Raw genomic sequence first — 13,713 nt, forward strand, 5'->3', positions numbered from 1 at the left:
GCAGGTTTGTGCCTAAGGCACTATCCTAAATTAAGGCTTTCAGCATAGCCCATAACTTTCATACTTCATAATTTAGGACAGATCTACACTACGGGGCAGAATCAATTTAAAATATGCAACCCCAGCTATGTGAATTGCATAGTTGGAGTGGACGTATCCTAAATCAATTTTTCCTGCTGTTCCCCACAATGGAAGGTCAACAGGACGATGATTGTTTGATTTAGCACAGCCCTTCCAGGCATGCTTAATCAAATCCTGGAAGATCAATTGCCACCGTGTCGATCTTCTGATAAGTATAGATGTACCCTTAGCAAGGCCATGTGAGGCTTTACCTGCAGTTCCAATTCATCCCTGACAAATAAACTGTTCTTTCAATATGGTTCTTTCTGGATAAAGGACATCAATTTTTTATTCAGCTATTTGCTAAAATAAATTATGAAGAACTTACCAGTCTTGCAAATTGTTGAAGAGACACCAAAAAGTCACATACATACATTGCTATATCCCTGCTACTGTACATCCCAATTACAGTATCTCCTGACTCATGCCAAATGTTGAAGAGGGTATAAATATACTTCCTTAATCAGCAGACTTGCTTCTTGTGTGTATTCAGAGTAATCCATGATCGGAGTAAAGATAAAAATAATTTGTACTGGTGTTTGGCTCCTGTTAGTCCTGCAGAACCAAGGAAACTCTGGGAGAGCAAGCAGAATTGTTGGCCATGGGTACGTCAATACAGCAATTTGAAGACTGATAGCAGCATTTGTAGAACAAAAAAGGAGTCACGTAGCACTTTAAGGACTAACAAAATAAAGTGCTACATTATAGTGCTACATGACTGCTTTTTTGTTTTGTGAAGATACAGACTAACATGGATACCTCTCTGTAAGTATTTTAGACACATTCAAGCTAGCTTTAACCTAGCTATCTTGGGTTTCAATAGCAGTGAGGCTCTGGCATGGACAGGCTGGCCAAGTAATCACCCAGTGTTCCAGGCAGGCTTCTATCAATGCAGAAGCTGATGTCGCTGCAGCATCAGTACTATTGGTACTTGTGCTACCAAGATTAAAGCTAGCTTTGGAATGTCTACATGTGCTGCGGTCCAACCTGTGACTATAGTGTAAACCATACTGATTAGAGTCTGTAAACCCATTTAGATTTAGGCAGCCAAAAAAGAACCTGTGCTTTAGGAGACCTTATGCGCTATTAATCATGAGACCTTTTCAGTGCAACACAGAGGAGTGACTGTGGCTCTCTGGGTGCTCTGGGGCTCAACGACCTGTGAAAAAAGAATAGGAGATGCTCAGCACTTTCTGGCCAAACGGCTGTTTGGCAACTGGTTGGAGGTGCCTGGGGAAGGGCCCAGAGCATTGCGCTGTGGGTAGATTGGGGCCTTGGAGGAGGGAGTGATTCTGGGGCAGACGTGAAGTAAGGGTGGGGCCTCAAGGCAGAGCAGCCCTGGGGAAACAAAAAGCCAGCATCCGTGTGGCCTCTTCACACCACCAGCTGAAAGCACATATTCCAAAACTAGATCATACTGCCTCTGAGGTTTCCCACAGATGCACTCTGCAGCCCTGACCTCAGCCCTTCACAAACTGAAAGTCAACTTTCTAGACCAAGACAGGGAGGTGAATATCAAAGTCCAAAGATCCCATTTGATGGGTCACACAGAAGACACTAAGGCTGCATGGCTATGACTGAGTTTAGCTTACAAAAAAGCTGTGCTGGAGGTGGTGTGTGAGACAGGAAGAACCTAGTTCGAGTCTCAGCACTGAGCTTGCAAGATGGGCAGTCACTTCTCAAAGCAATTTTAAAATGTGGTTTTGGGCAGAGGAATAACTCTTTAAAAATGACATCTATCATATGTGCCCCACCTATCAGCTACCCAGTTGTGGTCCCACTTCCTGTAACAGAGCCCATGCATTTAAGGTGCAGGACTGGAAGTCAGAAGACCTAGATTCTATTCATAGATCGTTGCTACACACTCAACCCCCAAAGAACCTGACAATAAGACTAAAAGGCATATGGTAAATAAAACACACAGTGTGTTTCTTCCCAAACATATTACCTATTACAACTGATATGCACATAAATCACTACTGAAACCCACCCACGTCTGAGGTGTAACATAACCATTTAGACAGCACCACACGCCGAAATATCCTATTTTGAAATTGCCTCAAAATAAGGTATGCAATTTGCGTAGTGCAAATTGCATAGTTTACTTCAAGGTTAGGCTCTTATGCAGGCACAGCCTCAGCGTACAATAGCCTCCCTTAAAAAGAGTGACCTGGGATTCTACTCCCACAACAGGTCAGATACTGGGCAAGATCCCCTCATCCTCCACCAGCACAATGTGCTGGACGTTGCTCAGTTCTGATTCACAGGAAAGAGTCTGCAGCAGCCTGCAGCAGCTCAGTAAGCCTGACTCAGTCCCAGCCAAACTGTATCAGGCTGAAACTTATGAGACAAAAGCCTGAGGTCACAGAGTTACAGATTTAAAGGGAACTGAAGTCAGTGTCACACAAAACTCTCACTTCCTCCCCGACTATGCTTATGCAGTGCAGTAAATTTTTTTCAAATGGCTACATTCTCTGAGGTGGCTGAGCGGCTTTTTTGATCAGCAGCTCTTATAAGGACTTGCTGGACCAATATAGAATTCACTCCCAGAGACTGAGCCAAATGCACCCAGATAGTGGTTTTGTTTATTACATATGAGGGATCATATATCAGGCATGACTATAACACTAAAGGACTGAGTCCCACCTTCCCCATCCAGTTCTTCTCAAACTATGGAGTGAGCTTCCAAATGAGGCATGGGAATGTATCACAGGAGATGAGAGCAGGGAGCTCTTTAAAAAGAGCTCTGGCTATCAGTCCCGGGTGGCTTTGGCTTGTGCAGATGGGCCGTGCACACCCAGGAGATGGGGATAAAGAGGACAGCTAGAGCCCTGGCACCCAGGCTCAGGCTCTCATACTTTTCTCCCTCCCCAAACCTTCACAAGGAGGCAGCCCTGGCTCTGGCTCCTTTACGCTCCTGCCAGTCCTTCATCGAGAGGCAGTGAGGCTCTGCCTATCAGCCTCAGGGCAGCAGCAGCACACAAGTAAGGGTGGCATTCCTGTTTAAAGTGACACTGACGAATAGTCACTGTTCCCATTGCCACCCTTAGTTCTGCACTGCTGCTGGGGCTGCACTGCCTTCAGAGCTGGACATGTGGCTAGGAGCTGCTGCTCTCCACCATGTCTGAAGAGCTGGGTTGCACCATGTGTAATTTTTTAGCGTGCGCGCGTGTGTGTGTGTGTGTGTGTGTGTAAATTACTACAGACACAAAAAGGGGTGAGGGTCCAATAAAAGACATTTGAGAACCATGGCTGTAGGCTAACCTGTGGCACACACAGACACAGCCCTTCTCAAGGTTGGTCAAAGTACTCAACTTTACAAGGAGCTCTGAGCAGCTTTGTGTTGCAGATGAAAACAAAGACCTCCAAAGCTCCAGGGAACTTTCAGGCGTGCAAGATGGAACTTTCTCCACAGGGACCCAGCTCTGTTTGTTGGTGCAGAAGGAGGCCAGGCAAGGACTCACTGACTGTACTTCTTGTTTGCATGTTTCGCAGAGACTGGTACCAGGCCCCTGCACTTCCTAAGAACCAGGGCCTTCCACTGTGCCAGTTAGCCTATGCCCAAGGGATTCAAGGAAAGCTCTTTATATCTCCTCTATCCCATGCAAACCTGTGTCACCAACTGTGTTTAAAACCTGTGGAGGCATAGTTGAATGAAAGGGTAAAAGTGAAACTTCACCTGTCATTAAATTCACTACCCTTGCTAACGGTGTCAGAGTTGCCAGATGAGTCATATGATATCTGGTTTTTCCTTAAGGCCACTGCCCATGGAGTCATGGGAGTTCATAAGAAACTCAGCTGCCATTCAAAAAACCCAAAACCCAAACTATGCTTTTAGCTATCATGGCTGAAGATAAAAGCATGAAAATGTGAAACCTAAAGCTTAAAAAAAGAACCCCAAATGTATCATTTTATAAAACTCTGATAGTTTCTAAGCCAAGCTCCTGACTGTGTGTGTCTGACTCATGATTTTTGAATGCTGGAAACTGCCAATATTGGGATCTGCAAACCTAATCCCCCCACATGTTGTTAGACTATACACTCCTCTAGCTTTTATTCCATTAAAGTATACAGACCCTAGCATTAGAGCTGTTCTGTGCAGCTCTCATGTTACTGTGGCTCAACTACATATGCAGGCTAGTGTTTCTGTTACAATCTTTGTTTTGTAGTGGCTTTATAACTTCCATTTGAAATGGCCAAGGACCGAAATCGGGACGGCGACATTCCAGTAGAGAAATTTTTCCCTCTCAAAAAATAAAACAAACAATCTGTTAAGCAGCATTTTCTATGTAATGACGAGCCTCTAATTTTGTTTTTACAGAATTATGCACCCTCTTTAAAAGAAAAAAACAATTCTGATTTTCCACATCCATCTGGTCTGCTTAGCTACTGTGATTCAATTTGTTGAACCCAAGTTGTGCTTTAGGTTGTCTATGTGTATATTTAGCTATTTTTGTATGTATGGAAGATATTCCTGCCTCAGAAGAATGAATACATACTGCTATGACATGAATTAAATTAGCGGGGATAACTTGGTGATCATAAATGTTTCAGTGAGAAAGTAATGCTTCAGCTAGACAAAAACTAAAAAATGATGCCAACATTCACTAATTCATCTCTATCAGTTCCAGCTAAGCACAAACCAAAACCAATTATACACCAGAATAAGATATGTAAATACTAGTGGGGTAGCTATGTTAGTCTCTATCCACAAAAACAACAAGCTCTGAGATACCTTATAGACTAACAGATTTATTGGAGCATAAGCTTTCTTGGGCAAACACCCACTTTGTCAGATACATCTTTGCCCACGAAAGCTTATGGCTCCAATAAATCTATTAGTCTATAAGGTGCCACAGGACCTCTCTCATTGTTTATGTAAATACCACAACCCTGACTTTTTTAATGACCACTTTAAATGCAATATTTCCATTACAGGTGGCCATACTCTTTGGTCTATATATTTAACCTCTATGTTTGCAAGTTATCAGCAGACTATTTTCACAAATTTTTTTATATTCAAAATTTTTCAATAAATGGCATTTACAAACACATTCGAGCAGTGAATTATGTGAAATCAGTTCAAGCTGAGCTAATTCAGCTAATTACTTAATAATCTAGGAGCTCTGTGTCTGGTCACCAAAAGTCACAATATATCGTTTACACTCCTTGACTGGATAACTTAATTTTACCTTTCTGCCATGAATCACTTTTATTAGGGGGTCAGAAATATGTGCGTGAAGAAAATATTAGTGGTATGAATGTTCACTGACAGCCAATAATTAAGCAATGTAAAATAGGTTACCTTGAAGGACTCCAGGTAGCTTACTCAAAGACCTTTAAAAACAACAACTGAAATTGCTTTTCTCTCTTAGCACATTAAGGACCAGCTTCTCAGTTACATCAAGATCTGACTCTAGCGTGCAGATTTGCAAAGCTGTAACAAATTATTATAACAAAGTTAGTTTTATTGTCTTATTAACATTGGCCTTATTTAAATTCTTGTTTCGCAAAGATTATTTTCCATTCCCAGATATCTAAACTGGCCCCTTTACTGTTTTGTCTCTGGTTCTTGGAAGTGCTACCCAATCATATTCATCCTTGTATGCTACATTCCATCAAACACAAGGCTCTCCTTCATTCCTACAAACAAATGCCACGAGCACTACCTGTAATTAGTATTATCAACATTTCTTCCATGCTTTTGCACTTAGACTTTAACATTCAGCTGAAACATATGATCTCTAAAAACCTTTTCTTTTACAGTAAATGAACAGAACTTTGTGGTTTTGTCCTGTTTTTAGGGTGACTGTGGAGCACCTGATAACCCAACCCTAAAAATGCTTAAAAAAGATGCCCTAGATAAAAATAATTCTTGGTCAGATCTGGATGTATTTTATATTATGAGGGAAAATTACATGGCAGGCAGCAGTAATATTAATTTTGCAGGCAGAGATTTTGTCCTCCCTAAAACCCATGCAATCCCATAGATTTTGCTGGCCCTAAAAGTTTATTGGCTTCTGATTTGCCTGTTGGCACTCAGAATTCTCTGCCTTTGACTTCATAATCCTTGCCACAGCAACTGAACTGCACAGTAACAAACAAATGAGATTTAACAACCTGGTGGCTGAAAAGTTATGATAAGAATTTCAAATAAAAAAAGGATGGGAAGGCAGAAAACAATCAGTGTATCAGCAAAACTGTCTCAACAACGGGTCCCGAGTTTTGCATGAGGGTTCCAAAGGCCTTTCAAACCAAAGAGGGGGACCAAAGTGTGAAACAATGATTTCATATTAAACACTAACATATGTTTGTGAAACTATGTACCACAGGCATCTTGAGGAATAAGTGCTACCCACAGTGGAGGTTCCCAGCCTCTTCCCAGGGGAGACAACCCATTGCGACAGATGAGCTGAAGGACAACCAAAGCCTCTCACACCAGATCCTGATACAATCAGTGCTTTTCCCTATGTGTCCATTTTTTCCTGCCTTTCATCCTTCTTCTTTCTTCCTTCATTTCATGCTGTGTGCAATTCTTCGATATATTTATTCCTTTTCTAGCCTTTTAATTGGCCGTAGCTTCCTTTGATTGACCCTCTTACCCAGGAGAGTGCATGCCATTGAGAGTGGGAGAGTCCACTGGCGGATGGAGACAGCAGGGTCACATACATCCTCAAAGCTGAGTGCCACAGGACCAGAGAAGAGAAGCCTACACTAGTGAGATACAGGCTGAGTCCAAGTCCTCTACATGTGACCCTGTCTGATGTCCAACTGCTTTACCCCGTAAGGAGCAGACACAGATGAAAGTGGCTTTCAAGGAGTAGCCCATTGCATTATGTACTGCTGCAGGAGAATGTTTCTGGCAGGAGTTGGAAGGACAGCCAAGATTAGGGAGCTTTTACCATTACTGTGGCCTTTTCATGTGCCATGTGTCCTCACTGGACCAACAGCGTGTCCTGCTCACTCCTCCATTTCCTGTCTTCAGGTGGAGAACACTGACCTAAATTCATTATTTCTTCTTTTTCCGATCATTCCTAAAGAAGGCCTCATAACTGAAAGATCATTGTTTGTTTTCTACACTCCTCCTCCAAATCCACTCCCAACCTACACAGATTCCCATGTTATGTCAAACTGTGTATGGATAGTATGCCTCGTGAATTATCCATTGACTTAGTTAATGGGTTGGTAGCTCTGCCCTAATGTTCCAGCAATGAACTGTAGCAACAGGAAGAATCGGATACTCGTTAGCTCTCCTGAGGAGCATAGTGAAGTAATTCAATCACTCCAGAGCCCTACTGTGCACAGATATTTTTGTGTCCTCCTGCACAAATAAGGAGCTTCACATGATTCAGTGATATACTAATGATTTCTCAGATTTCAGTGTTCTCACTATATTTTCATCTGAGCTGCAATCAATGAAAAATATACAGTGAAAACGACGAGAGAGAGAGAGAGAGAGAGAGACCAACTAGTGTGGTGGAAATCAGTGTGGTAAACTGCCCCACAAAAACATGAAAGTACTGCTGAAGGGGAAAAAAAAAGCACATAATTTCATAGCTCCCATTATTCAGTCAAAAACAGTTATACAGAGAGACAAAGCAAGTTATTACTGTAACAACCATTCCCACATCTTATAGGTTGCCTGTTCTTTCCTATAAGGCAACAGTTACAGCAAGAATAACACAGTACATTAAAAAGACATCAAACCTTATACACTTGTCCATACGTCCCATTTCCAACTACTTGAACCAGTTCAAATATCCCTGCTGGGTCCTGTAAAAAGTAAAATAAATCCTGTTATTCATGGCCAAGCGGTTACTCGCTATAGGAGTGCTGTTGTTCGTACAGTATGCGAAAACCAACAGATTTTCTCACAACAATTTATAATTCTAAAACTGAGATAATGGAATATTTTACTATTAATGCTGATTTTGTTACTACTTCAGAGAATCACAGGTTGGAAACTGATCTCAGGAGGTCATCAAATCTACCTCCCTGCTCAAAGCAGGAATAATCCCAACTAAATCATCCCAGCCAGGGCTTTGTTAAGTCAGGACTTTAAAACCTCTAGGGTTGGAGATTCCACCACCTCTTTAGGTGACCTATTCCAGTATACGTGGCTCAGGTGAAAGGCACAAGGAAATATTTTAAAAATAGACATTACACATGAGAGGCTAGGGCACATCTCAAATTTACCCTTTCTTGATTTTGGTATTGATCCTGCAAATTCTTACACACACCAAAATCAATGGAACAATTCACGTGCAGAAAGCACAAAACAGGCTTTGTTGTAGTGTGGCTCTTGTAAAGTGCTTCATTTCCACCAACCTTGGATTTAATTAGCTATGCTTTCTATTTCAATTATGTTAGAGACAACAATAAGCCTACTGCTGCTTGCAGATATAAACCATAATTTTGGGTGTCTCTCTAAAACCTTACTGGCTGGCATTGGGACTCCAGCAAGCACAGTCAGAACTAGGGGTCCAAAGCAGATGTTACCCTGAGGGTGCAAAGAGAACAACAAAGGAGTTTACAGTCAGCTTCCAGCGTAGGGTTGATACCTAGGATCAGAGACTAAGTCAGGTTTCAGGATTCAAGTCAGAATGCAAAATCTAAATTAAACCATGGTCCAAGTCAGGAGCAAGGAGCAGGAATGGTTTTGGCAGCTATAGGAGATCCATGCTGTTACATGAACACTTCCTGGAACACGCTCTGGGTTTATATGGGACTGGGAGTCAACCAGTAGCTAGCTGCCCAGCAGACCTCTTGAGGCGAGACTGTCCACCTCCTGAGTGGGTCATGGGCAGCCAAGCAACAAGCTGGCCATAGCAGTGGCTGACTAGCAGCTCTGCAGGACTGGGTTCTAGACCCCTTCCCTGGAATTCTGCATTAGTGCTCCTTTGTGGACTATGCACAATGGTGTTCTAGAGCAATTGCCCCACCTATGTGTGGACAGAGGACAGATGTGCTGAATTAGCAGTTGTGAATGACATACAACAATGTGGCTGAAAGGAAGTTTAATTTCTCAGTAAGTTTGAGCACTTAGGCTGCGTCTACACTAGCAAGTTCTTTTGAAAGATTTTTCAAAATAAAGGGGCTCTTTCAAAAGATCCCATGGAGCATCTACCCACAAAAAGTATTCTTTCAAAAGTAAAATCAAAGAATGCAGTGTTCCTTTCAAAAGGGCTTTTCATTTCCTGTTTTGGGAAGAGCATCCCCTTTCGAAAGCTGCTTTAAAAAAAAAAAGTGTGTAGATGCTCCGTGGGCCCTTTTTTTTTGAAAAAGTAGTCCTCATGGGGCCTGATTTTTCGATATTTGGCCCATTCTTTTGAAAGAGTGGGGGCTGTGTGGATGTACTCCTTCAAAAGAAGTTCTTTTGGAAGAGATCTTCTGGAAGGGCTTCTTTCAAAAGATCTCTGCAGTGAAGACGCAGCCTTAAAGTTAGCTCTGCCTAAACTAGGGTGATAGCAAAGAAGTTCTCTGTTTATGCAAAGGTAAATTTATTCAGGGTTTATCTGTCTCAAAACCAGCTTTAACTACCCATTTTTCCTACCAGTCCCAACCCTCTCCAGATTTGTGTGTAAATGTGTTGAACATGCTGAGCACACTAGGAGAAACCTACGCAGTTAGCTACTGGCTTTTACCACTTAAATGAATGTTAACATTACATCCCATGTGGGAAAAATTCCCACCCTTTACCTTTAGCAGCCAATTCAATTTTCACGTCTCAGATCTCCGAGGCAATGGCTGCAGCCTCTATGCGTGGCCATCTCTCTTTTTATTCTACTTTTTTTTTTTTAACCAAAACACAGTATTAATCCAGGCCTTGTTGGCATCAAAAATGCTTGGCTCTGTCATAGATCTGCCTTCTCAGCTAGCACATTATGGTTGACTCCTCACACTGGGCCAAGTTCTTAAATATCTCAGAGGTAGGAATCATCTTTGATATAGTGCTTCCTCTCAGCAAACGTTTTAAAACTTGATGGCTCATATAACCCTTTGCCACCTACCCACCGCCAAGTTACGACATTTCCTTTGACCCGTGCCAAAATTCAGATCCAAACATTCATCACTTTAAGGTTAATTACTGCAATGGCCTCTACCATATGCTGGTCTTTGTACTTTCCTCTACCATCCGCAGCGCGTTCAAAAGACAACAGCAAGACTGCTGACCTGGATGCCACCTGGGCGACATGTTACCCCTCCGCAGGGTGGCATGCCAAATGCTGCACACAACAGGGTAACTGAAACACACTTTTCATGGATTCTGCAGCCAGGCAACAGAAAGAGTTAGCAGCTCTGTTTCTTCCGCTGAGCTTCTCCCTCTTTACAGGCACAAAAATCAAAATTAAATTAAAACAAATCAGAAGGTATTTTAGCTCTCTGGTTGCCCATATAAAATGTGCGGCCCTGGAAGATTTACAACATAAATTTCCACCAGGTAACAGCCTGGTTGGGAAGTCAAATAGCAGCAGAACTCCACTCAGATGCTCTCTGCACTTTTGGAATGTATGGGCCAGACCACTGCCCGGGGAGGAAGGGTCTGGGAGGAGGACATCTCTGTTAGGTTCCCCTCCTATCATTCCCACTGTGAGGAATGGAGGCAACCAATGCTGTTTGCCTGGAGACCATGTGCCTCTGTGCTGATTTTGCCCTCTATTGGGTGCCTCTCTCAGAACAACGTGACAACATGGTTGCATTAGAACTCTGCTACCTAGCATTAGGGATCCGGGGATGGGGCTTTGCAAAATAGGTACTATGAGACCTTAGATCAATTTGTTTTCCCCTCCACCTATAATTTCCATAGGGCTGGGAACGTGCTGGCCTCTGTCTGTCTCCACTTTAGCTTCCAGCATGCATCCAAGCCTGCAGCTGCCGCAAGCCCTGGGAACCATGCTGTGAAAATAGCTGAATGTGGGTACAGGAGGCACTTTGGGACTCTTTAGCAGTTCACTATTGAGGCCTAGGTCTGAAGTATTCTGGATCTCTGGGGTAAAACCACATGTGAGAGATATATATGTGGAGTGCTGTGGCTGTGACCCTGAAAGCCAGCAGGCTGATTTACAAAGTTATTCTCCTTCCTGATTGCACAGAATTCGTAATTCTTGAACAAGGTAAGATACATCCACTTAATCTTAAAAAAGAACCTTCATCTCTTTGTCTCACTTATCCAAGAATAGCTATATTCCAGGTTAAATGCTGGCTTTCCTGGATATGTCTGGATTCAGGGATCCTGTACCATCACTGAAAAACCCTGGGATACTGCAGGCCTTTTATTTTTCCTGCTTCTTGGGTTTGGAACCATATGATTTCTACACAGGGTTTTTTCAAGCCCTCTCTTTAAGTCATTTTTAGAAAAGATCTTGCTTGGTTTCCCTGTTGGAGGCCAAATGCATTTCGCCACAGTTTTAATAGTTTTTTCCCCTCCTTGGATCAGAGAAGTGCATTAGAAGAATAGCTGTGGCTGGACTGGCAAGATATTTCTGCTTGTCTTTTAAAAATCTCAGCTGGCCACCTAAGTTGTATTGTGCACCACTGTGGTTAACTGTTTGTGGGCATGAAATATTAGCAGGGTTAGTTTTATGGAGCCAGAGCTGGTTTACATTAAAACCTTGAAAGTTGCAAGTGCTGGCATGATACACGTATTTATAATAAGCCATGTTCATTTCAGCTTTGTTAGCCTTCTAAAAATATGGTGCATGCACGTGCATACATATACGTTTCATCACAGGGCCCTATGTACCATGCTCAATGCCCTCGAGGGATTAAAGTACTTCTTTTTGAAGTCAATGAAAGCCAGTTTTGGGGAGCAGGGACACTGATGTCATTAGAATGTCTTTTTTACTCAAATAAAATACCATCCCCGGACCTAAAATTCTGCTTATTTTACGCCTGTGACTTGACTAAGGTTATCACAGGATGAAGATAAGCACCATTCAGTCCTAGATGGTGTCAATGTAATTCTTGGGGCTCACGTCTCTGAGAGTGGAAAGGGGTACAGCATCATTCACTTCAGTAGTATCAGCCATTTACACTATCAGAACATGTGGCCTTTATGTGCCTTTTAAGAGGTATTTACATAGATTGGAGACAATCCAGTCACACAAAGAGGACTGGACCCACCCTTCGCACAGCACAGGACACCTTTAAAGAGCTGGGAAATAACCTGAATAGCAAGACCTGTCTTTGGTTAGGTATCAGCTGTTATGTCTTTCAAGATGCATCACACAGTTTCCACCTCTAGCTGCTCCTTCTGCAAGTCAGCAGTGACTTGTATTTCTCAGGGCTGCAAGGGGAAAAGTATCTCCCAAGTAAACCTCCAGGAGGCTGGACACCCTTTGCCAATCACAGCTTAAAACCAGATGCTGTAAAAAGCAAGAACCTGCCAGCATTACCCAGAGGAAGAAAACACACTGGGCGGTTGAAGTGCAGCAGGGAGGCTGCTGAGGTGTTGAGAAAGTGGTTTTGACACTTATCAGAGGGGTAGCCGAGTTAGTCTGTATCTTCAAAACCAACAAGAAGTCCTATGGCACCTTAGAGACTAACAGAGATTTTGGAGCACAAGCTTTTGTGGGCAAAGACCCGCTTCATCAGATGCGTCCAACCAAGCGGATCTTTGCCCACAAAAGCTTATGCTCCAAAAAAATGGTAGGCTGTAAGGTGCCACAAGACTTCTCGTTGGTTTTGCCACTGAAACCCACCACTACGCTGCCCAGAAAAACAAGAGCAATCGGGGCGGGTGGGGGGGAGAGGGAACGATTGCAGAAGTAGCCTCTGGAAGCGTCTCATCCCGAGAGGAAACATCCGCAGAGGAGGCAGCAAGTTGCAAGCAGAAGCAACAGGCGACCGGGCAGGAGCAAAAAAGTTGAGCGCCTGCTCCTGGGAACGCACCTGGCTGCGGGGCAGGGGGAGCGCAGCCCTGCGCAGCTCGGCTCGGCTCGGCCCGGCTCAGCCCAGGTCAAGCAGGGCGAAGGCACCCAGCTGGGGCGAGCTCCCTTCCCCCAAGCCCCCGCCCTGGCTAACGCCACTTACCCTGAGCGCAGCCAGGTCGATGTTGTCCAGGCTCCTGGCGGTGTAGTCCCTGGCCATGATCCGGGCTGCGGAGACGCTCCCCGAGGCCGCCGCGGTGCAGGGCCGGGCGCTCTGCAGGCAGGCGGCGCTGTCCGGGGCGGGGGCTGATCTGACGCCGGGGCTGGACTGTGCCCCGCTAACGGTCCCGTCCCGGCTCAGCCCTTGTCAGCCGGCCCGTCCATGGCTGCCCGGCCGCGCGGGTGACAAGCACAGGAAACGTGACAGGCAGGCAGGCAGCGGGCACCGCCGGAAAGCCTCCCCCCCACCCCGCCGCCGCCGCCGCCGCAGCAAAACAACTTGTGCAGAGACGTTTCCTCGGGAAAGTTTGCAAGGAAGTGACGTGCCCGAGGGGGGCCTCGGCGGCGGAGCGGCAACGGGGTGCGGCGGGGCCCCGCGCGCCGGCCGGGCGAGAGCGGGGGCCGCCGGGCGCGAGCCGGCAGGTGTCAGACCCGGCGCCTCACCTGTGGCGGTGCAGGGCCCCGCCCCCGGGCGAGCGCGGGGCTGGAGTTCTCCTGGCGGTGG

General features: G+C 44.6%; 1 protein-coding gene across 3 annotated transcripts in view; it reads right to left on the reverse strand.

Annotated features, from left to right (window-relative positions):
* Positions 1 to 13,465, reverse strand: part of NRK (Nik related kinase) — a 137,357-nt gene extending 123,892 nt beyond the window's left edge. For 2 of the 3 annotated variants that reach the window (XM_075007906.1, XM_075007905.1), the window contains exons 1-2: positions 13,153 to 13,465; positions 7,828 to 7,893 (exon numbers count right to left, since the gene is read on the reverse strand). In XM_075007906.1, the coding sequence (XP_074864007.1) occupies positions 7,828 to 7,893; positions 13,153 to 13,209 (123 nt within the window). In that variant the 5' untranslated portion in view covers positions 13,210 to 13,465. Of the gene's footprint in view, positions 1 to 5,425; positions 5,528 to 7,827; positions 7,894 to 13,152 lie in introns of those variants that run through there. The other variant, XM_075007907.1, reaches the window with a different exon arrangement.
* Between the last annotated feature and the right edge of the window lie 248 nt (positions 13,466 to 13,713).

The sequence above is a fragment of the Carettochelys insculpta genome, chromosome 13 (assembly GCF_033958435.1).
Source record: "Carettochelys insculpta isolate YL-2023 chromosome 13, ASM3395843v1, whole genome shotgun sequence".
NCBI lineage: Eukaryota > Metazoa > Chordata > Testudines > Carettochelyidae > Carettochelys > Carettochelys insculpta.